At 38.9% G+C, this 21,327-nt stretch overlaps 5 protein-coding genes across 5 annotated transcripts; 1 reads left to right on the forward strand and 4 right to left on the reverse strand.

The window, feature by feature from the left end:
- Positions 1-575: 575 nt before the first annotated feature.
- LOC134664931 (large ribosomal subunit protein bL21m) lies at positions 576-1,344 on the forward strand. Its single transcript, XM_063521656.1, has 2 exons — positions 576-739; positions 819-1,344. The coding sequence occupies exons 1-2, from the start codon at positions 682-684 to the stop codon at positions 1,286-1,288; spliced, it is 528 nt and encodes a 175-aa protein (XP_063377726.1). The 5' UTR covers positions 576-681; the 3' UTR covers positions 1,289-1,344.
- Positions 1,345-1,448: 104 nt separating this feature from the next.
- Positions 1,449-4,482, reverse strand: LOC134664914 (regulator of telomere elongation helicase 1 homolog). The gene has a single exon (XM_063521625.1). It carries the CDS (start codon positions 4,385-4,387, stop codon positions 1,472-1,474), a length of 2,916 nt encoding a protein of 971 aa, XP_063377695.1. The 5' UTR covers positions 4,388-4,482; the 3' UTR covers positions 1,449-1,471.
- A 3,939-nt stretch (positions 4,483-8,421) lies between these two features.
- On the reverse strand, positions 8,422-11,070 carry LOC134665549 (caspase Dronc-like). The gene is made up of 5 exons (XM_063522527.1): positions 10,982-11,070; positions 10,537-10,718; positions 9,436-9,656; positions 8,968-9,104; positions 8,422-8,780 (listed from the first exon to the last, which is right to left on the reverse strand). The coding sequence occupies exons 1-5, from the start codon at positions 10,998-11,000 to the stop codon at positions 8,536-8,538; spliced, it is 804 nt and encodes a 267-aa protein (XP_063378597.1). The 5' UTR covers positions 11,001-11,070; the 3' UTR covers positions 8,422-8,535.
- Positions 11,071-11,141: 71 nt separating this feature from the next.
- LOC134665491 (uncharacterized) lies at positions 11,142-14,196 on the reverse strand. Its single transcript, XM_063522465.1, has 5 exons — positions 13,611-14,196; positions 12,309-12,439; positions 11,666-11,786; positions 11,323-11,394; positions 11,142-11,149 (listed from the first exon to the last, which is right to left on the reverse strand). Exons 1-5 carry the CDS (start codon positions 13,630-13,632, stop codon positions 11,142-11,144), a joined length of 354 nt encoding a protein of 117 aa, XP_063378535.1. The 5' UTR covers positions 13,633-14,196.
- A 1,548-nt stretch (positions 14,197-15,744) lies between these two features.
- LOC134664927 (caspase Dronc-like) lies at positions 15,745-21,045 on the reverse strand. Its single transcript, XM_063521651.1, has 4 exons — positions 20,923-21,045; positions 19,705-19,886; positions 18,646-18,866; positions 15,745-18,021 (listed from the first exon to the last, which is right to left on the reverse strand). The coding sequence occupies exons 1-4, from the start codon at positions 20,939-20,941 to the stop codon at positions 17,625-17,627; spliced, it is 819 nt and encodes a 272-aa protein (XP_063377721.1). The 5' UTR covers positions 20,942-21,045; the 3' UTR covers positions 15,745-17,624.
- Between the last annotated feature and the right edge of the window lie 282 nt (positions 21,046-21,327).

Below are 21,327 nucleotides of genomic sequence, written 5' to 3' on the forward strand. Positions count from 1 at the left end.
TGTCTCCTTTAAGTAAAATGAGCTAGCTTAAGGATTTAAGGTAGTTTCCCTCCAGGGCCCGACTTATCTTTCCACACTGTATTTTGTATGTTCCAATTTCCTAGTGAGTATTATATATTCTTTGGTTCCAATCGAACCGAATATAGTATATATATACATTTCATATTTCTGAACGCAGCAGTGTTGCCAACTTGGCATAAATGATGCCAGATCTGACATATTTTCACTCGCTTTGGCACCAAAATTCTCCATTTAGCATCTGGCATATTTTTTAGCATAATTTAGTCTAAGCCAAGTTTGCACCAACTTGGCAGCAACAATATGCGCCATCGGCTTATGTGGTTCATATTTTCATATGAATTTTGACTTTTGTGGACGGATGGACGTCAACGGACTATATAAAGTTGGTCAAGCAGATCTTGTCAGTAGAAAAAGTCGGTAAATTTGAAAAAAGTATGTGTTTTAAGTGTCTAAATTCAAGTGATTTATAAAATCTTTGGCATAATTTTGGCATAATCTAGACATTAGTCTAGCATTTTTTCAAAATCCGAGTTGGCAACACTGGAACGCAGCGCTAAAAATGTCAAGTGTCAAACGCTATTTTATAGGTTATGTTTTGTTGAAAATGTTCCTTCTTTAAAACATTAAATTGACTAAATACACAAGGATTTTCTTAAAAATATGGCTATGATCAGGGCAGGTTTGCAGAAACTTGCAACTGCTTTTACTGGCAGCCAAGGTAATGTATCCTTTTTATCACCAGGATAATATATCGTCTTATGCTGTGTATCGAAATGTATAAGTACTTTTCCTTTCAGGAGGCATTATATCAAGATTCGTGAGTAATTTAATACCCCGAGAGAACACAGATGACACGCAGAAAGATGTCATAGCAACATGTAACAAACTTATAGAGCAGAAAGCCTCTAGAAACTTCGCTATTGTGCATCTGCTGGGCAAACAGTGGCGTGTCACAGACGGGGACTTGCTCGTTGTCGAGGGTTACTGGCCACCGAATATCGGGGATAAGATAAAACTAGACAAAGTGTTACTTGCAGCCACTAAGGATTTCTCACTAATAGGGAGACCACTGGTACAGCCCGGCTTGGTCAATGTCACTGCTACAGTAATATCTAAAGGCCTGTCGCACACTCGCGTGCATTTCAAGAAGAAGAGGAGGAAGCAATATATGAGAATTAACTTCCAGCGGGCTGAACAGACGATGTTGAGGATTAACTCTGTTGAGATAGCTAATAAGATTAATGAGGCCCCGAAGAATGTTTTTTAAGTTGGTAGATTTTAGTTGTTAGTTTAATGTAATATAGAAATATTGTAAACTGAAAAGGTATTTTTTTTCTCTAAGCATCCTGTTGGGGACTGTAAATATGTAATCTGGTGTATTCCCATCTGGGCCTGTCGAGGATAAATTAAGTAGACAAAGGTAGTAAAAACAATTTTATTAAATTAAAAGTCAATTTGATAAATTCTCTAAATTCACATTATCACAATATTCCTGGAAACTACCTTTATGTTCCTCTTTTAAAAATCTCTTCATGCCTTTGAATAAATAAAACATTTTCCTATTCTCTAACAAACTAGCTAAAACTGTTAAAAACTTGCTATAATTCCCTTCTTTCTTGTAGTTTGATATTGACGTCTGAAACTGCTTGTACTGGTCAGCTTGTAAAAGGGTTTTAATTTCTTTTACAAAGTCAATAAGAGATGTAGGTGGTTCTTTGTCAACAAGGGCTGCTCCACTGCTACCCATTAAGTTCTCATCAAAACCAAATGGTTTAATTTTGAGTTTCTTTTTCTTAGGCGGTAAAATTGTTGCCTCCTGACTTTCAACATTCCTTTTATGAATAGTCACTAAAGGTTCTGCTTTAGTGCACGACTGATTGCTACTATCAATTGCACTGAAAAGATCCTTGGTCTCTTTAGGTTTGAACTCATTCACATAAGCAGATGATTGAGCGTTTTTGTAAAAATCCATGGCAAAGTCTGCATACACTTCATTTGAATTCGGGTACTGGCTGACTGACTTTTTAGTAGCTTTACTAACTATTCTAGTTTGAGTAGTCGGGAAAGAAATTCCAGTAACATTTCCTTGGTTTGCTTTAAAAGTATTAGCTTCAGTAGGAAGTAAAGGTTTCAGTTTAGGAGCGGGCAAAGCTGACTCGGCAGTTTTGAAAAATCTGCAGATTTCACTTACAGTTTCTCCAAATTTATTGGATACAGTTATGTGATTTCTAAGCCATGCTGACAACTGCCCCTTTAGCTTAGGACTGTTAAATCTGCTGTCACAAAGTAAGATGGCACCATAATCATTCTGGTGCCGAATGACTCTGCCAATAGCTTGATTGACTGCTCTAGTGGCCTCTAAAGAGTACCATTCATCTCCAGACAAGAAGTCTTTATCAGTGGCCCTCAATTCTTCCAAATACTTTTTCTTTAAGACTATTCTTGGATCCTTTAGAGGAGGAAAAGGCAAACCAGTTATGATAACAGCTCTACCATTCATGTCTGCAAAATCTAAGCCTTCAGACACCTTTCCTCGGCAAACGGCCATGAAACATGCCCCTCTAGTGCTTGGATCACTAATTTTGCTATAAAAATCACTCATTATAGCGTTAAAGGTGTCTTTCCTCTGTGGCTCCACAAAGATTGGTTTTATGTTATTTATACTTGACCATATGCCTTCTGACTGCCACATTTCTTGACATTTGTTCATGATGGGGTAGGAAGGAAAGAACACCAAGAGACCATCAGGCACTACTCTGGTGAAACTTAAAATCGTCCGTCCAAGGGAAGAAATATATTTTGGGTTGTCTCTGTTTTGATAATTTGAGTTTAGCTGTGTGGAGTCAGGCCCTTGTGGGACAATCTTGACACAGATTTGATTTGCTTTGATTATATGGGGATTCTCTAATTGTGTTCCAATTGGAATCCCAAGCTCTGATATTAAAGGTTTAAGTGGGGCCAAGGTGCCACTAGTTAGGATGATGCTCCTCACATTCTGCTCAAGTAACTGCTTCATACCAAAACCTGGGCTGAAACACCAGTAGCTTAGAACTCTTTCTGAGGATTTAGCTTTAGCTGTCTTCAAAGCTCCCCAGCTGTCTGTCTTTTTGTTGTTTTTCTTATCTTCAACTTGAACATGCACCTTATAACACATCTTCACCCTTTCTTTGTGAGCGTGAGTTGTGCCACTGAAAACAACATTTAAAAGATCTGCTATCTTTTGTAGCCCAACACCTTTCCGTTGAAACGGTGATGCGCTCGCAGTTGATAGGTACTGTATTAGATTTTCAAGCAATGTTATAACTGCCATTTGATTGTGGTCTTTTATTTCCGCTTTTTCTAGTAGTTCAAATATAAACCCACCAGGATAAGTGGAACCCTCATTGCCTACAGTGATTTCATCCATCACTTTTTCAAAAGCTAGCATCATTTCTTTCATAACACAAAGATCATCACAAGTAAAGTCTTTAGGTTGATTGTTATCCATGGTAGCATCTAGTTGTTCATCATTGGTTTCACCAAATGACCTCATGACATAAGTAATCTCTTCAATACACAGGGCTATGTCAGTCGATCTAATCTGCAATGATGCAGACTCTTCACACATTTTCTCTACATTATGAGCTTCATCTAATATAATTATATTGTTTGTCAGTTCAACACCATTTGCTTTCCTAGATTTTGGGTCTAACAAATAGTTATATGGCATGAATATAATATCAGCATCTTGCTTTAACTCTTTTGCTAAATAGTAAGGGCAGGCTTTTAATTTCTTACCCACAGTAACCAAATCTTCAATATCCAAAATATCATCCTTCACAGCTCTATCTTCTTTCTTTGTCTCAACATTGTTGTAGAAATGGCAAGTCCGCGATTTGACTCTCAACTGACACATATGTACTTTGTTCATGTTATTTGTTTCTTTAGAAACTTCCGGGTGGATACACATTTGATCTCTTGACCCTAAGACTGCTGCTTTAACATGTTTGTAACTTGATCTTTTTAATTCCTGCATTGCCTGCGTTAATTGTGAGTGTGTGCGTGATGAATATATAATTTTCGGCATACCCCAAGTCATATTATCTTTCTTTCCTGCTCCTTGTTTCAGCGAATCTCGTAATGCTTCGTTATGTTCAGAGAAGTTCCCAAGTTGTGCATTCATTTGTAATTGGGCTTTCTTCACTAGCAACCAAGCTAATGACGAGCATAATAAGCTCAATGTCTTACCAGTACCTGTTGGAGACTCCAAGAGTGCATTGGTGTTGTTTTGCAAGCTTTCAATAACTCTTTCCATGTAGGCCTTTTGCACATCGTAAGGCTCAAAAGGGAAACTCACTGGGATACCACATATCATTACGTCCGGCATAGCGATATATTTTCTGATTATTTAATTATATAGTTAAAATAACGCTCACTTAACACAAATAATACAAAAATTATAAATAATAAATAAAATAACAGCAGACACGGATGGATGAGCGACTACAATAGATAGGCTAACTGAATCTGAAATTGACGTTGTCAATTTTTCGCGCCATAACAAGAATTCCATACAAAGTCACGTTCATAAAGTGTGCTTTATTGCGAAGCACTCTGAAAAATAAAATAACATTTCAAACTTTCCTTTAGGCCTCATACTCACCAGCGCTTTTCCAAAGCGCGTTAAAAAAGCGTTTGAATGACACAAATAGATACATGAGTATGGACTGAATATTATTAGGCCAAGCGCGCACCACGACTTTATGTCGCGCGATAATTTAGTCGCAGAAATGTAACGTATGTGTTTATACGGCAGTGCGCGCATATGCGACAAAAAAATCGCAGCGATTTTAAAATTGTGATTTGTCACATTTTTCCGCGACTACTCGCGACGCGATTGTCGCAAAGTGAATTGCAGCATACGGAGTTGTATAGCCCCCTCCAGACTATGCGCCAGACCAGACGCGAGTGTGGAGTCGATTTCGCTGTCTGCGAAAATCGACGCCACACTCACGTTCGCGGCTTCGCGCCGCGATTCGCGCACGAGTGTGGACGAGGCTTATGGCCCCGCGCGCACTGCGATAATAAAATCGCACCCCGGACCTCAGTCGGCATTTCGCTCTCCAAGCGTCAACATATCGGAACCTGCTTCTCCAATGGAGTCACATGATGAGACGCTAGATGTTGACCGTTTAATTATAGAAATAGAAGGAGATTACCTTTGTGGTATAAATACTCAAAGTCATACAGCGTTTGCATATTGTTTCACGACAAGCGACTGGTACGAAATCCATGTCGAGAATGAACAAATCGTCGACTTTTCATCGCAGTGCGCGCAGTGAATTTTCTGCGATAAATTACAGCGCGATTCTAAAATCGTGTCGCAAAATTTAAAATCGTGGTGCGCGCTTAGCCTTAATATTACCTGTATACTTAGTCAATCTGTGTAAGAATGTCCTATAATATTTATTTATTATTTATTTATTCACACGACGGCGTTGGCGTTTTTTACCAAACGGTGTTGGATTTTCGACTTTATGCCTTGGTCATTAAATTGAATTTGGCGTGCAGACAGATTCAAGCGCTTTTTTTTAACGCCGCTTTTTTTTGAAAAACCGCTTGTGTGTTGGGGCACTTATTCTAATGAATAAGTGCCCCAACGTTTACGTTTTAGTTTTCACGAGCGCTTTTATTCACACGATGGCGTTGGCGCTTTTTATCAAGCGTTGGTGGAATTTAAACGCTTTATAACGCATGTTAAAAACGCTCTCGTGCGAATGGGGCCTAACACAATACAACATAGCCATAGTCATGCCGTTAGAGTCTGTGCGAAAAGAGAAGAGTCGTGGAATGTATGGGGCCCAATACATTTCACGACTCTTCTCTTTCCGAACAAACTCTAACTAAAATTTAGTCGTGAGCATGTGGTGAGTACAACTGTGCTCCCATCGTGTGTAAAGCCGAACAAGACCTGAAGATAACGGGTATTTTATTCTCTGCCTAATGGCCTACGAAGGCGAAAAATTAAATTTCATTATCTGCCTCACTGTCACACGACTAAAGAAGTGCGATAGAGGCCGAGAGCCCAACGTGAAAAACGAAATTTCGTCATCTGCCTCACCTCTTTAACCAAGGAAAATAAAAACAACTTTTTAATTTTATAGTTTATTATAAAATTTAAAAATATAAAATACTTTCATAAATATCTAATAATAAGTTACAACAGTCATAAATATGCTACAATATTAGCACTTTCCCGGTTACATTGTATAAAACAAGGTAATCGCAAAAATTGCAGCTAGAACTAAGTTTTTACGAAAGTGACTGCCGTCAGACCTTCCAGCATAAAAGGACACACTAGGCCTTATTGGGAATAGTCCGATTTCCTCAGGATGTTTTCCTTCACCGAAAAGCGGTACCTTTGCTGGTACTGGTAAATATCATTACCTCCGCGCACCGGTTTTGGAATGCCTCAATGCTTGACTATATTTAAGTTAGAATACATATCGACTTTTATAAAATACAGTTAGTCATACTCATATGTAATTAGATCAATACAACAAATTATTAAGATATTACCTCCAAAATTACATTTTCTCATTAATTATTGTATTTTTTTTAAATTTAGTATCACATTTTATAATTCATTGTCATGATTTAAAATAATCTATGTACAAAAATACGTGAGCAAGGCAACTATTTACTTCATAATAATATTAGGAATACAACACAACAATGGTTTTAACACTTAGAGCGACTAGTATCACAGGACTAGTGTCTTAACCTCTAGCCGCCCAGAGACCTATAAAAAGGTCTCCTGTTCCATTCTAATTTGAACTTTGTGCTGACAAAATACAATTTCATTTTGCTTGGCAAGGTTTGACGTCTGGGCGGCTAGAGGTTAAATAACGTAGGAACCAACACACACAGCCTCGGGAATATAACGTTATTTTAAATGCGTAACTGAGGTAGTGTCGATTGTTGTTTTGTGTTATATCCTTATATCGATCTCCTTTGATATAAGTTATATTTAATGGATTGTTTAGAATATTTTCAACAAGTGACCCCGCCATAGTACGGTAGGCTTTTGGACACGAGTACCTACGTCTTATGCGATTAATTACTTCTTTGGTTCAGCTAGAGCCAAATCGTTTTACTAACTTTAACGTGTTTGAGTTATTGTGGTAACTTTAGCTAAAGCTAATTAGTCGGGTATTTTAATTAGTATATTTTTCTAAATTCACTATAATAATACCATTTTTTAATTCCAGTTATTAAAATTGAGCTTGATTCTCCAAATCTGTCTGTATTCAAGCAGTCAATCGGCATAAATAAGCGTCTCTTTTATATTTTTCTTTGACAGCCTAATAAAAGTCCTGTGCCATAAATTTGTGTTTTGTGTTTTGTACAATAAAGAGTTTATACATACATACATACATACAAAAGTGGTTATATCTATATATAGAACAATAAAATTGTTGTAGATACTTTAGAATGCGAACTGTCTAGATATGCAGAGATTCGGAAAAGGCGGCAGATACTTATGGTACATTGTTTCACGCTACTGTAAATTATGAAGTATTTGTGCACACCAAAGAGTTATTTGGCGTCTTCAGGCAAGCCAGGATGCAGGTAAAGATGCTTGTTGAAACCCCAGCTCTCAACAGTGGTGGTAGCAGCGTGGCAACGTCGCTTGAGCAAACTGGTCTTTTGAACTTTACATGGGTTTATAGGATTCCCATTGGCGTCTTCTGCCAAGCCAGGATGCAAGCAAAGATGCTTGTTGAAGCCCCAGCTCTCAACAGTGGTGGTGGCGGCGTGTCAACGTCGCTTGAGCAAACTGGTCTTTTGAACTTTACATGGGTTTAGGATTCCCATTGGCGTCTTCTGCCAAGCCAGGATGCAAGTAGAGATGCTTGTTGAAGCCCCAGCTCTCAACAGTGGTGGTAGCGGCGTGGCAACGTCGCTTGAGCAAACTGGTCTTTTGAACTTTACATGGGTTTAGGATTCCCATTGGCGTCTTCTGCCAAGCCAGGATGCAAGTAGAGATGCTTGTTGAAGCCCCAGCTCTCAACAGTGGTGGTAGCGGCGTGGCAACGTCGCTTAAGCAAACTGGTCTTTTGAACTTTACATGGGTTTAGGATTCCCATTGGCGTCTTCTGCCAAGCCAGGATGCAAGTAGAGATGCTTGTTGAAGCCCCAGCTCTCAACAGTGGTGGTAGCGGCGTGGCAACGTCGCTTAAGCAAACTGGTCTTTTGAACTTTACATGGGTTTAGGATTCCCATTGGCGTCTTCTGCCAAGCCAGGATGCAAGTAGAGATGCTTGTTGAAGCCCCAGCTCTCAACAGTGGTGGTAGCGGCGTGGCAACGTCGCTTAAGCAAACTGGTCTTTTGAACTTTACATGGGTTTAGGATTCCCATTGGAGTCTTCTGCCAAGCCAGGATGCAAGTAGAGATGCTTGTTGAAGCCCCAGCTCTCAACAGTGGTGGTAGCGGCGTGGCAACGTCGCTTGAGCAAACTGGTCTTTTGAACTTTACATGGGTTTAGGATTCCCATTGGCGTCTTCAGTCAAGCCAGGATGCAAGTAGAGATGCTTGTTGAAGCCCCAGCTCTCAACAGTGGTGGTAGCGGCGTGGCAACGTCGCTTGAGCGCCTCGTCGACTAGTTGGAAGAGCTCGAGCACGTGGTGGTCGTGCGCGTGCGCGGCGAATACCGAGCACAGCGCTTGCTTGTACCAGGAGCCACTGTTGTCACCCTCGTTGCGGGGTGAGACGAAACCTGAAATTTTGCAATTGTGGGTTTTAATTTCGAACCTTTAATTCCATTATGGAGTTACGAGTACATATGCATGCGAATCGTTATTGGAAATCATGGTCCAATATCAATTGGGTCCTTAAAATCGAAATTTTATGTGATGTAATTTTTGGACGAAGCCTAAAGGGTTCAATGAGGCAGCTTTTCATACCTGGCAGCGTGGAGTGTGCGATGAGTATATCGGAGTAGCTCCGTCCGCGGCTGCGGGAGTCACGCGCCTCGGTAGCATCGTTAAAGTTTGAGACGTCCGTTATCACTCCCTGCAGCTCCGGCGGCAATTTCTTACCGCTGGCAACATTGAAAATCAATTCGATAACTGTGTAGGTTTGCTGCCTATCATTTCGTGGTTTGTTATTGCGTTACAAGCAGTGATATTACACTCGTAACTTCATATAAGTTATAGGCGTTCCAAAATTATAGCGCTTAAATTGTACAAATTGTACGCGAGAAATTGCGCACCGAAAGAGAAAAAAAAAACAAGCTTGGTCAACAACCGAGTCTAAGAAAGATGAATGGTATGCGAAAGTTAATCAACAAAAACAGATTCATTGTAGGTAATGAAATAAACCTTATCAGTATGTTTTGTAAGAAAACTATAATAAATAAAGACTGCACCCACCGGCATGCCTGAAATATGAACACCTTAGGTACCCCGTCCAGCGTCGGGTGGTTTTCACTGTTGAAGAGGTCTACAATTTCATGGGAAGAGATCAGGCCGCCGTCCGTGCAGCGGATCTCGGTGTCCCACATGCCGTCCCGGCCGTACCCGTGGGACGAAAACACGCAGAAAACACACTCGAATCCTGCCAGCTTGAGGCCCTTTATTAAGTCCAATGTTTCCTGCAAAAGAGTGCCCGATTGTTGAATACTTCTTAACTTACTTCTTGATGCAGATGACGCTAAAGTGTCATTCATGGAACTTGCTATGTAAACAAACCGCCATACTTAAATCATCATTCAGTGACAGTTTCAATATTGCGGTTTGTTTACATAGTTAGCAAGCTATAGAATTACACTTTAGGTATGGCTCTGAACATTATGCGGTAATTCTGTTTTCAGCGTACGACGCCATCTACTCCAGCTGCCATACTGAGGAACGATTTCTTTAGACTTTACACCTATTACTATCGATGACTCTACAGTGAACATAAACCATTTTAAGTTTGGTAATATTGGGAATCTATTCTCCACCCGGAGTGTTTCTGCAAAAAACACAACAACAAAAATCCTCAAAACACCTCACGCTATTAAAGGACGGGCCCTTAGGGGTCAACAATTATTTACATCACACGTTTAGGGGGAAGGAGGGGGTCAAGAAAATGTGACATATTGTGACATGGGAGAGGGGGGAGACACAAACTTCGTGACGTCACTTTAACTTCATCAGTAACCGAAAATGTATTTAAATTAATTTATTATTCGCTGTACATTTATATAACAAGTTTTTAAAACGATAATAGTTTTATTCGTTTAATTTTCTTTCCTTAGCAGTTTTGGGTTATAAAATTACTAATATTTATATCTTCAAAATATTTTGATAAAATATTAATAAAAATAATACTTAGGTTCTTACTTAATTCGATTTGGCGATTTCGTAGAAAAAATGTGACGTTACACTAGGGGGGAGGGGTTTGCCAAATGTGACCAAGTGTGATAAGGCGGGGGGAGGGGTCAACCAACCTAGAAATTCGTGTGACGTAATTAATGGATGACCCCTTACCCGTTTAGTTTTGTTCTCGTAGGACAGGTTGAGCCTAAAGCCGATCTGCCTGAACAGATCCAGCAACATCTTGCTGTCGCTAGCAATGTCCCTGAAGTTTTCCCCGGTGGTGAACTCGGAGTAGCTGAACAAAACTAACGCCCCTCGCTTCTGCAGGCTGCGAGTCCGGTACAGCTTTATTTCTATAACAAAACAATTGAAATAAAGTTTTTTTTTATCAATAATGTTTCACCATAAATAAATTTTATCACTAGTAATTTTATACTATATTTATTTATTTATTTATACTTTATTACACATTTAATTGTAATGTTACTAATAAGTACAAATGGTGGACTTAATGTTAAAGACATTCTTTACCTGGCAACCAACAGCCACAATATAATTTGTGAATTTAAATTAAATATATTTTCTTATCAATTGATTAATTAAGTACCCTTCTTACCTTTTCCTAAATCGTCCATGAACCTGGTGCTTCTAATGACATTTATCTTTCCAGGGGTTGCCAGTGGTGTTGGCTCCAATGATGGTGCGAATTCTATGAAAAATAAAAATATGATGAAATAATAAAAAAATAGTTATATAAGGTATACAATAAGAATGATTTACTGGGCTAAAAAACATGGAATACTATAGTATACAATAGTGCTGGTAACCTAGCAGTAATAGCGTGTGACTTTCAATCTGAAGGGTGTTTTTGGAACTTCTAGATACCTAGATATCTACATTTAGCTGTCTGATAATGATAAGACAATGCAACACAGATGACAATTTTCAATAACTTACCTTCTTCTATATCCTGATTCTGGTTATTTGTAATTTCTTCACTTCTATCAAGGACATCATAGTCATTGACACCTAGAAATAATACCAAAATAATTTCAGCAAACTTATTGTTCCATATTCTGTTGTTCAATGTATTCCTGGTACCCCGCAACACAGGCGAAGCCTAGTGCGGAGACCCCTGCCACACTCTGTAATTTGTATTTTTGGAAATAAAGATTTATGATTATGATTTATGATATTACACCATATTAAACCTAGTAAAATATTGGTTTAAACCATTCCATGTTCCATATTAAACCTAATACAATATTGGTTTTAACCAGTAAACAAACAACATACTAACATAGACCAATGGTGCCATCAATGATCTCTGGCGTCACTGGCGTGCTGAAAAGTTCCCCAGGTTCCAACTCTCCAGGCTCAATCCCCTTTTGCATCACCAATCTTTGTTCTGCACTTCCATCCTAAAAACATTATTTATATGTAATAACTAATAAGACTAATAAGTATTTCATATTTACATAACATGTTAGTAACCAGTTAATAAATATTTTAGTTATTATCAGAAATAGTAGTTAACCAGTTAATAAATATTTTAGTTATTATCAGAAATAATTCACATGACTTATTAAAGTCTAAATATGCTTATATGCTCACATAACTATTGTAAGTTCACAATTGTACTACATTTATAGCAAATAAACATTACTACTAATACTACTGTTACGTCTGTTACTACTACTACCTACTATCAAACTACTATATTATAATCATAAATATGTTTATTGAACATAAAATAAAATATAAAAATTAAAACTAAAATTTTATACACACAAACGATTCCTGATGCAAAGGCGCCCATGATGCTTGCGGCAGTTCCATACTTGATTACCATGGTTTTTAAAATAAAACATATGTTATTCAAACAAAAATGTAATGATAAAAAACAATATACTGTAGCTGTGAAGTTATAACAAAACACTCACTTCATTAGGCTCAGTCAGTGCCACTGCACAATTTTCCTTCTGACCACTATTCTGGTCCATTTGCTCTTCTAATGGATATAGACCTTCTTGTATTCCTACTGCATTGTATGCTTCATTCTCGCACTCCATATCTGCAATTAAATTTTACTAAAGGCAATCTAATTTGACTTAGAAATTGAGTTAAATTTTCATATAGGCATAGGTAAGGGTGGTATTCCGCCTGTCCAATGTCTTTGTCCAATGTGTATTTGAGAGTGAAACACAATGCACATTAGACAAAGAAAAAGAAACTTGACAGGTGGAATTCCAACCTAAGGAAGAAAACAAAAGTTGTCACTGCTTTTGACAATACTTAACAGCTGTGGAGAGGTAAGTAATTTTAATTAAGTACAAATGTTGCAGATTAATCGAAAAGAAGTATCCTTAAAAGCAGATAATGAAGGGTTGATCAGAAAATTGGGCTCGATACCCCTTAACTTTAGGTATGGTTTGTAAAGGTCTCTGGAATTGTCGCTTTTTAGCAATAAGACCACCTGTTGTTAACCTCTTTTTGTTGTATTCCCTATATTATTTTCTGTATTAATTGTGGTGTGCAATAAAGAGTGTTTGTAGTGTATTTTATGTCCACATAAAAGGCAAGAATTTAATTGCTGCTCCTGTGCATACCTACCCAGTTACCTACACAAAACGAAGCTTCAATTTCAGTATCCATTTAGTACTCTTTTTTCAAAGAGTAGTTCCTGACCAATAGCAATTTTCGAAAGTTGACCTAATTACTGCAATTACATAGATCATAACTGTATATGGATTCTGCTCAATGGAACTTCTACCATCACTATATGAAACATTGAATGATCTAATATATTTTTTAATATGAAGAACTATGTAAACTTTTAACAAGAACAAAATTGTGCCTTAATCTTATTTTATACTTTTTCTTATTTTATACGCCTGCGCAGGCGCACATGACGCTAAACAAGTTTCGTGACGTCATTTACATTGGTAAAAATATTAGTTTGTATCTATCTACATCCTGCCATATCCCATGTTTCTCATAATACATACTAAAGAAAAGTAATTCATGCCTATAAGGATCAAAAGTTTTTCGTAATCGGCATCAAAACTCGACAAAGACGCAAAGAGAAACATGAATGCTATTTCATTTCTAAGATATATAACATGCGGGTTCATAGGAAGATTCAGTGCTAAAAAGTTTTCTAAGCAGTGAGCTTAAAGATTTGAGTAACTTCTGTGTAAAAAAGAAATTCTAACTTTACTTATAAAGAAAATAAAATTACGTACCTAGGTTAAGTGGTTCAGCCATATTACGTGTAATATGCTCGACAGTTCACCCTTTTGAACAAAGAGGAATAGTCTAGAAAAGCAAACAACAGTATCCAAGGCACTTCTGCACCGATTTTTATTTTACGTACACTGTTTCAGTATATTTCGAATCTATTGTGTTACGGCCTGCGTAAGCGCGCGCTTCGACACTCAACCAACTGACAATGACAGGTTCAGCTGAGAATTGACAGCTGCTGACCAATGTTGCCAGGATAATATAATTGACACTATTTATCAACTGGAAACACTTCAGTAATATAAAAACACTCTGGCACAGTCACTTTGTCAGTAGAAGGCGACTAATTTAAAAAAAAATAGGTGCGATGTGTTAACTTCCGTGTGCGCCATTTTTCTACTGAGAAAGTGGGTACACTGATATACCCATTCTCAATAAAAAAAATAAGTAGTAAAAATCAACATGTCCAAAAACCAATTTCAACTTTTAATTGTATTTTTTTGTGTATTTTTAAATGTGTGGTGCACAATAAAGAATACCTATCTACTTACTTCAATGTTACTAAAACGTTTTTTTTTATTAATTAAATAATACTTTTAAAAATACTTGTTTTGAAAGTCTGATAAATGTGCCCCCTCCCCCCTACTTTTGAAAAGGGCGGATAAATCTTTGAAAAGAAAAAAATAGCTGAATAACGAAATTCTCGATTATGCGGGCCCGCAGCACACTTAGCCGGTTTTTTTACAAAATTCGTTTGTTGTAGGTAGATTAGATAACAAAATAAAATCAATTTCTAAAAATAACAATTTATTTCGGCAGCATTATGAAAATGTATATGTAGGTGTAACACAACTTGATTTCGCGTAAATGCATTTGCAGATCAATAAGATACAAAACAGTTTTGATTTTAAGATTATTAAAGTCTTAAAGTATACTTATTTAGCACGTTAATAGGGGTTTACTCGTATTCGCATATTTCTAACAACTGAGGATACCATGAGCGATAGGAAATAAAGTACTTTAAAACGTCATAAGAATTTCGTACATTCGAAAAAAAAACAGAACTTAATAGTACATTACTACAAAGGCCGGGACGAAAGGAGTTGCCGGCCGAAGACATATAGACGGCCGAGCGAAGCGAGGCCGGATAGGTCTGAGCGCGGGCAACCCCATTTCCCGCCGAGGTATGTATAGTGCTTTTCTCAAACATGCAATGAAATAAATAAAATAAAAAATCCACGAAACCCAAGTTTTATTTTTTATAGAAAAAACTAAAAGTAAACTACACCCAAAATATAACCAACACGTACCTATATCATTATCACGCGTATGTTTTACACGAGTCGTGTATTTTTACTACCCGTATATTTTCATGTATCTTTGATTTTTTCGCCTTGTATCCGTCTGACTGTCGTTTTCGTCACATAAGTTTACATAGTCTTTCATGTTGATATCATGTTTCACATACATCGTTGCTTTATGCATGGAGTAAATAAGTATAATTTCCAGTGTTGACGAATTTGCAGTTACATTCATTTAAAATATGCCACAATACTGTTTCTAATAAACTGTAAGCCATTTTTCTTAGTTTCTCAAATAATAAAATTGCCATAAGCAACCATATACATACTTCATCTTTGACTTGGCGGCAGAGGCAGCAAGTTATTTAAAATCAATTCTGCTTACGCTGCCAATTCTAACACCTACGATTACAATTAATATTAATATCATTATTTCGTCGGAACTCATATTAAAGTAAAAAAATCAACAACGCACCATAAATCCAATAAAACAGAATGAAAATTTTTCAACTTTACCTCCATAACAATTTTAAAAAAATAACTACGCGTGTTTGAGTAGACCTTTTTACCGCTAACGTTTAGATGAAATATTTTAAATGTTTTTATTTGTGTAGTTAAATTTATAATTTAAAATTATAGAATTTGATTAATAATGTATTATTTATTAAGTTCATGTTGATTTTATACAAATAAAACTGCAAATTATAGCAAACATTGTTTTTTTTTTATAGGCGTAGTGGCAGTGTCATTACGAACCATAAAGCAAATACAGCCTCTATTTTTTTTAATGGATGAATGCCACGATGCTGTGTCACAAATATCTGTGAAATGAAAATTAAAAAAGAGGACTTTGCCGGCCTAGGCCTGCAAGATTTGTATGAAATTCCATTAACGACCTCTTGTCCTAGCCGCACCTGAAACGTCATACTTCGCAGCCTATTATAAGGAACATAACATCAATATTTCATTGCATGTTTGAGAAAATAAAATTACATAGCAATAAACACAAGCTTTGAAACTTGCAAGTAGAGTAGCCAAGAAATTCCGTCTTTAAGTTTAAATTAAAAAAATTAGTGTTAGGGTAATTAGCCAGTAACTAGCCGCTGTTAGTAATTGGCCACCTTACACTAAAAATGAATTCTATTTCCCTATAAACATAATTCATTTTAGTATAGGGTTTCAATAACTTGCCAGGTATCAATAACTAGCTGCCTTATACTAATATGAATTCTGTTTATAGGTGAATTAATTTTTAGTTTAAGTTGGCCAATTACTAACAGTGGCCAGTTACTGGCGAATTACCTGTCTTAATAGGTATACAATTGACTAAACAACATGGTTTCTTCACATGAGGATCAAAACTTTACCTATCCTTAAACAATCAATGTGCTTAAAAGTAAAATTCTGTGCACTTAGAGGTGGGGGAACTAAAGAAGCGATAACAGCGCACCGAGTCAAAATTTCATTTGACACACGAAACTGTAAATAAAATACGAATAGCCGCCTATCGGGCGTCAAAGTTATGCACATATCCAATGTGCCAACAAAGCATGACCAGCGAGTCGCGACACAAGCTATTTTTTATGGCAACTTTTTTGCGTACCATATAATCTGTCAGTTTCAAGCTGTCATTTCATTTCATTTTATTGCCAGGTAAAGCTTTTACTGAACAATAAACACATTTTGTTACACGACACGCTGGCCAGTGTTAAAACCTAAAGAAAGGACGCTTAGCACGAGGAATTTCGTACATTGACCCGCCTGTTCCTATCTCTATTGCATGCGTATAATTATATTGCTATCCCGATCGTACACTGTCAATAACCGCCGTCATCATAGGCGGGACAGCAATATAATTACGCGTGAGCGATAGAGATAGAAACAGGCGGGTCAATGTACGAAATTCCTCAGGCTAAGCGTCCTTTCTTTAGTTGAGATTCTCCAGAGTTAGAAAATGTATTACAACATTAAAAAATCTATAATATCTATGGAACGCAACAGTCGATGGTAACTAAACTTATACCGACTATTACTAACTACTATCACAGGTAAAAGATATTACCAAACATGGCCAAGGAGATCAAATAATTATTTTGTCTCAGTTGGCAATGTTTCATTCTTTACATTATACTTAATAAAATATTACAGATTTATACAATTTGCAAGAATAAAGAAACATTTCCTAATATAATTCATTTTGTTCTAATCATTTACGCATAAAGTCTATAAATAGATTAAAATTTTGATTAAATAGTTCATTTCACTAACTAACATCGTGTTCAGAGACGTATAGAACAAGTGAAAAAAATATAAATCGTCCTTAGAAACTCCGTTCTAAGAAATTATCCTACTTCGAAAGTAACGTCCTCAGAACGTGACGTAGCTCGAAATTGTCCTATTCTTACAGGCAATTTTCGACTTGCAACTGAATTCCTAGTTACCCACAAAACAAGTTAGAACATGGAAGCACTTGACTTTGAGCACCATCACCTATTAGTCCTCATAAATTTCCGGGTGTAAGTATAGCTTGCAGTTGAACCCTCGATTCTTGACGACCAACGTTTGAACATAAAGCGCACGTCAGAACATCGTCACACGTCAGAATAACCCTTCTAAAAGTCTCGGATGCAGGTATAAAATTGCAGCTCAACCCCAATTCTCGAGGTTTGAACAAACCTCGTTCACGACTTTGAACACAATCGTCGTCACAAACGACTAGTCCTCAAAAAGTCCCGGATGCAAGTAAAGCTTGCAGTTGAACCCCCAATTCTCGACGACCGACGTCTGAACGCGGAAGCGCTCCTGCAACGCCTTGTCGACGAGCGTGAACAGCGTGACCACGTGGCACTGGTGGGCGTTCGCCGCGAACACCTCGCACAGGGCCTGGATGAACCACGAGCCCTTGTCCATGTCGCGGTGGGACACGAAGCCGGGCAGCGTGGAGTGCGCGATGAGGATGTCGGAGTAGACGCGGTCGCGGCGGCGGCCGGCGCGGCTGCCGCGCGGCGCCGCGCCTCCCGGGCCGTACGGCGCGCCGTCCGTGGCGGCTCCTGTCCCTGCCACCCCCGCGGCCTGCTCCGCCAGCGCCAGCTCCAAGTACCGGTTCTCGCCCCTGAAATTAACATTAGTAGGGTTGCTCGGTCCAAGTAAGAGCATGCGACTTTCAATCTGGAGGTCGCGGGTTCAAACCCCGGCTCGTACCGATGAGTTTTTCGGAACTTATGTACGAAATATCATTTGATATTTACCAGTCGCTTTTCGGTGAAGGAAAACATCGTAAGGAAACCGGACTAATCCTAATAAGGCCCAGTTTCGGCAGTTTCCCCTCTGGGTTGGAAGGTCAGATGGCAGTCGCTTTCGTAAAACCTAGTGCCTACGCCAATTCTTAGTATTAGTTGCCAAGCGGACCTCAGGCTTCCATGAGCCGTAGCAAAATGCCGGGACAACGCGAGGAAGATGACGAGGGTTGAACGATCGAAAAAATTTACAGATGGCGCTAGCGTAAGGTAGCATAGGTTGGTTTTCTTAGTAGACCGTAAAGTCAATGAGCTCAGCGAGAAATTCAATCAATTCTGAAGTTGGTATCAAAACTTTTATAATTAAATCAAACACTCGCTTCACGCGAATAGGTGCTCTCAGTCACACCTACCTGCGGCCGCGGGCGTCCTGTCTCTTTTTTACTTGCTTCGCGAGCTTTTAACTCGACTACAGACATTGTATATTACAGGATACTTACCGGCACATTTGAAATATGAACACTTTCGGTATCCCAATGAGCGCGGGACAGTTCTGGTTATTGAAGTGGTCGACGACAGCGTGCGCGGATATCAGCCCGCCGTCCGAACACCGGATATCCGTGTCCCAGGACCCGTCACGTCCGTATCCGTGGGACGAGATCACTATGAACACGCATTCGGCCCCTTTTAGGGGGAGGTTTTTCATGTGGGTGAGGGTTTCCTGGAATAAATAAATTAGTTATGTTTTTTTTTGGGTCAATAAATTGTTCTTTTTTTGTCAATTAAGTGGATTTTTGCAAAATACAATAAATTAGTTTAAACGACAAAGAAATATTATTATGTTATTTATTTTATTTTTAGATATTTAAATAAAAGTAAACAAACAATTTGTACATTTTCGGATAGAGTTATAATATTTATTGGTTAACCAACCAAATACAAAACCGCATGGATCTGTCACTGAACAACCTGACTTTAACCTACTTTATTTGATCATGACTGTTTTCATCTACCCTCAACTGGCTTAAGGAGTCAATCTACCCTAGATAGTTATAGTTTACTTTTATTTAATTAACTAAAGATACAGAGTATAGTGTGTCTGTGTGAGTAAATGAAATGGGTGGGTAGCCTAGTGATAAGGCGTGTGACTTTTATGCCGGCAGTAGTAACTCACATCTCTGGTAAGATTCTAGAGGGAGATAGGTAACCTCGTAGCCGATCTCGGAGAGGAGAGAGAGGTTCTTCAACATCTGACAGTCCAGATGTACGTCTCCAGTTAAGCACGGAACTCGATTACACACATACAGAGATATATGTATATGCATGTATGTGTATATAAACAAGTGCAACTCACATCTCTGGTAAGGTTCTGGAAGGAGATAACCTCGTAGCCGATCTCGGAGAGGAGAGAGAGAGGTTCTTCAACATCTGACAGTCCACGTCTACTCCTCGCCGGTACGTCTCCAGTTAAGCACGGAACTCGATTACACACATACAGAGATATATGTATATGCATGTATATGTGTATGTATATGTGTATATAAACAAGTGCAACTCACATCTCTGGTAAGGTTCTGGAAGGAGATAACCTCGAAGCCGATCTCGGAGAAGAGGTTCTTCAACATCTGACAGTCCACGTCCACTCCCCGCCGGTACGTCTCCAGTTGAGCACGGAACTCGATGTAGCTGAATACCACTAGCACGCCGCGCCGCCGGCCGCGGGTTGGGTACAGCTTTATATCTGAGAACACACGCATGAATCATTTAATTTAAAGTTTATAATAACTAGGGACCAGCCCCGGCTTCCAACGGGTTAGGGCGCGTGTACACGGTGCCGCCTCCGCGCCGACACCGCACCTCCGCGCTATGTACACGAGACGCGTAAAGCCTGCCTCCGCGCCGACACCGCACCGCCGCCGCGCCGCACCTTCGCGATATGTATGCGGCAACGCGGCGGCGGCGCGGCGGCGGGCTTTACGCGTCTCGTGTACATAGCGCGGAGGTGTGGCGGCGGTGTGGTGTCGGCGCGGAGGCGGTACCGTGTACACGAGCCCGTGCGGCGGCAGTGCGGTGTCGGCGCGGAGACGGCACCGTGTACACGCGCCCTTACACTAAACCTTAACATATTAATCATACACCTAAACCTTCCTCAGAAACCTAAACCTTTGTTTGTACGATAGGTCGCACAGGATCAAGAAAACTGGCGCTGTCTTGTGTTAGAGGCCAAGTCTCATTTTGGGTCGCTGAGCCAACAAAGTAGTAAACCTACCTCAAGAATCAATCTATTTAGTTTTTGAGTTTATCGCGAACATACATACACACAGACAGACGCGGCGGGGGACTTCGTTTTATTAGGCGTAGTACTGATATCTATGGTGTTGCCAACATTCATAGGCTAGACTGCTTACCATCAGGCAGGCCGTATGCTAGTTTGCCACCGACGTGGACTAAAAAAAACAGTTTATAAGTAAAATATAGTTGATAATCGTTGGTCCTTTTCAAAGAGATATGGATTGTACAAAAGATGTAAATAGTAAGGCCGCCGAGAACTGGATTGCCCAAAACAGATTTATTCGGCTTAGGAAAAAAATCGTGCCGCCAAGTTTGCAGCCGAACTGTGATGTAAAGAAACCTATATATGCTGGCGCCATCTATTAAAACCTTAGACAGTTGAACCCCATTGAATTATCAATCATTTTCTCTCTCTCTATCACTCAAATATGCAAGAGTGAAAGAGGCAAATAGACGTAAACTTGTTCAGACAGGTCCAGACTTACCTTTTCCATTGTCTTCCATAAACTTAGTGCTCTTTATAACATTAATTTTGGGAATGACTGGGGTATCGTACGGCGGCGTAGGTAACGTTGGCGGGGCTTCTATCGGCGGGGGCTGTATCGGAAGCTCTGTAGGAATACAAAATGTAAAATATAGGGATGTACCGACTAGTCGCCGACTAGTCGGGAAAGCCGACTATCCGGCCACATTTGTAGTCGGCGATTAGTCGGCGACTAGTCGGCAAAAATGCCCGATTAGTCGGCACTTTATTAGTGAAAGAAAAACAGAAAAAAAGAAACCAACAGTCAATATTTACCATATGTTTTATGTCTATTTTACCAAAATACCTATTCAGGGTGTGAAAACATTTGTTCATATAATTCTCAGGTCGATCTCAACTGATTCTC

The sequence above is a fragment of the Cydia fagiglandana genome, chromosome 6 (assembly GCF_963556715.1).
Source record: "Cydia fagiglandana chromosome 6, ilCydFagi1.1, whole genome shotgun sequence".
Taxonomy (NCBI): Eukaryota; Metazoa; Arthropoda; class Insecta; order Lepidoptera; family Tortricidae; genus Cydia; species Cydia fagiglandana.

Coding starts and splice junctions, on each gene's coding strand:
- LOC134665491 (XM_063522465.1), bottom strand. CDS start 13,632: ATGGCTGAACCACTTAACCTAG. Junction 12,440..13,610: donor GGCTGAACCACTTAACCTAG/GTACGTAATTTT, acceptor ATTTAATTGCAG/ATATGGAGTGCGAGAATGAA. Junction 11,395..11,665: donor TGATGGCACCATTGGTCTAT/GTTAGTATGTTG, acceptor TATTATTTCTAG/GTGTCAATGACTATGATGTC.
- LOC134664914 (XM_063521625.1), bottom strand. CDS start 4,387: ATGCCGGACGTAATGATATGTGGTATCCCAGTGAGTTTCCCTTTTGAG.
- LOC134665549 (XM_063522527.1), bottom strand. Junction 9,105..9,435: donor TTCATATTTCAGGCATGCCG/GTGGGTGCAGTC, acceptor CAATGTTGCCAG/CGGTAAGAAATTGCCGCCGG. Junction 8,781..8,967: donor CGCACACTCCACGCTGCCAG/GTATGAAAAGCT, acceptor GCAAAATTTCAG/GTTTCGTCTCACCCCGCAAC.
- LOC134664931 (XM_063521656.1), top strand. CDS start 682: ATGGCTATGATCAGGGCAGGTTTGCAGAAACTTGCAACTGCTTTTACT. Junction 740..818: donor TGCTTTTACTGGCAGCCAAG/GTAATGTATCCT, acceptor TTTTCCTTTCAG/GAGGCATTATATCAAGATTC.
- LOC134664927 (XM_063521651.1), bottom strand. Junction 18,867..19,704: donor TCCAGAACCTTACCAGAGAT/GTGAGTTGCACT, acceptor TATTTATTCCAG/GAAACCCTCACCCACATGAA. Junction 18,022..18,645: donor TTCATATTTCAAATGTGCCG/GTAAGTATCCTG, acceptor TGTTAATTTCAG/GGGCGAGAACCGGTACTTGG.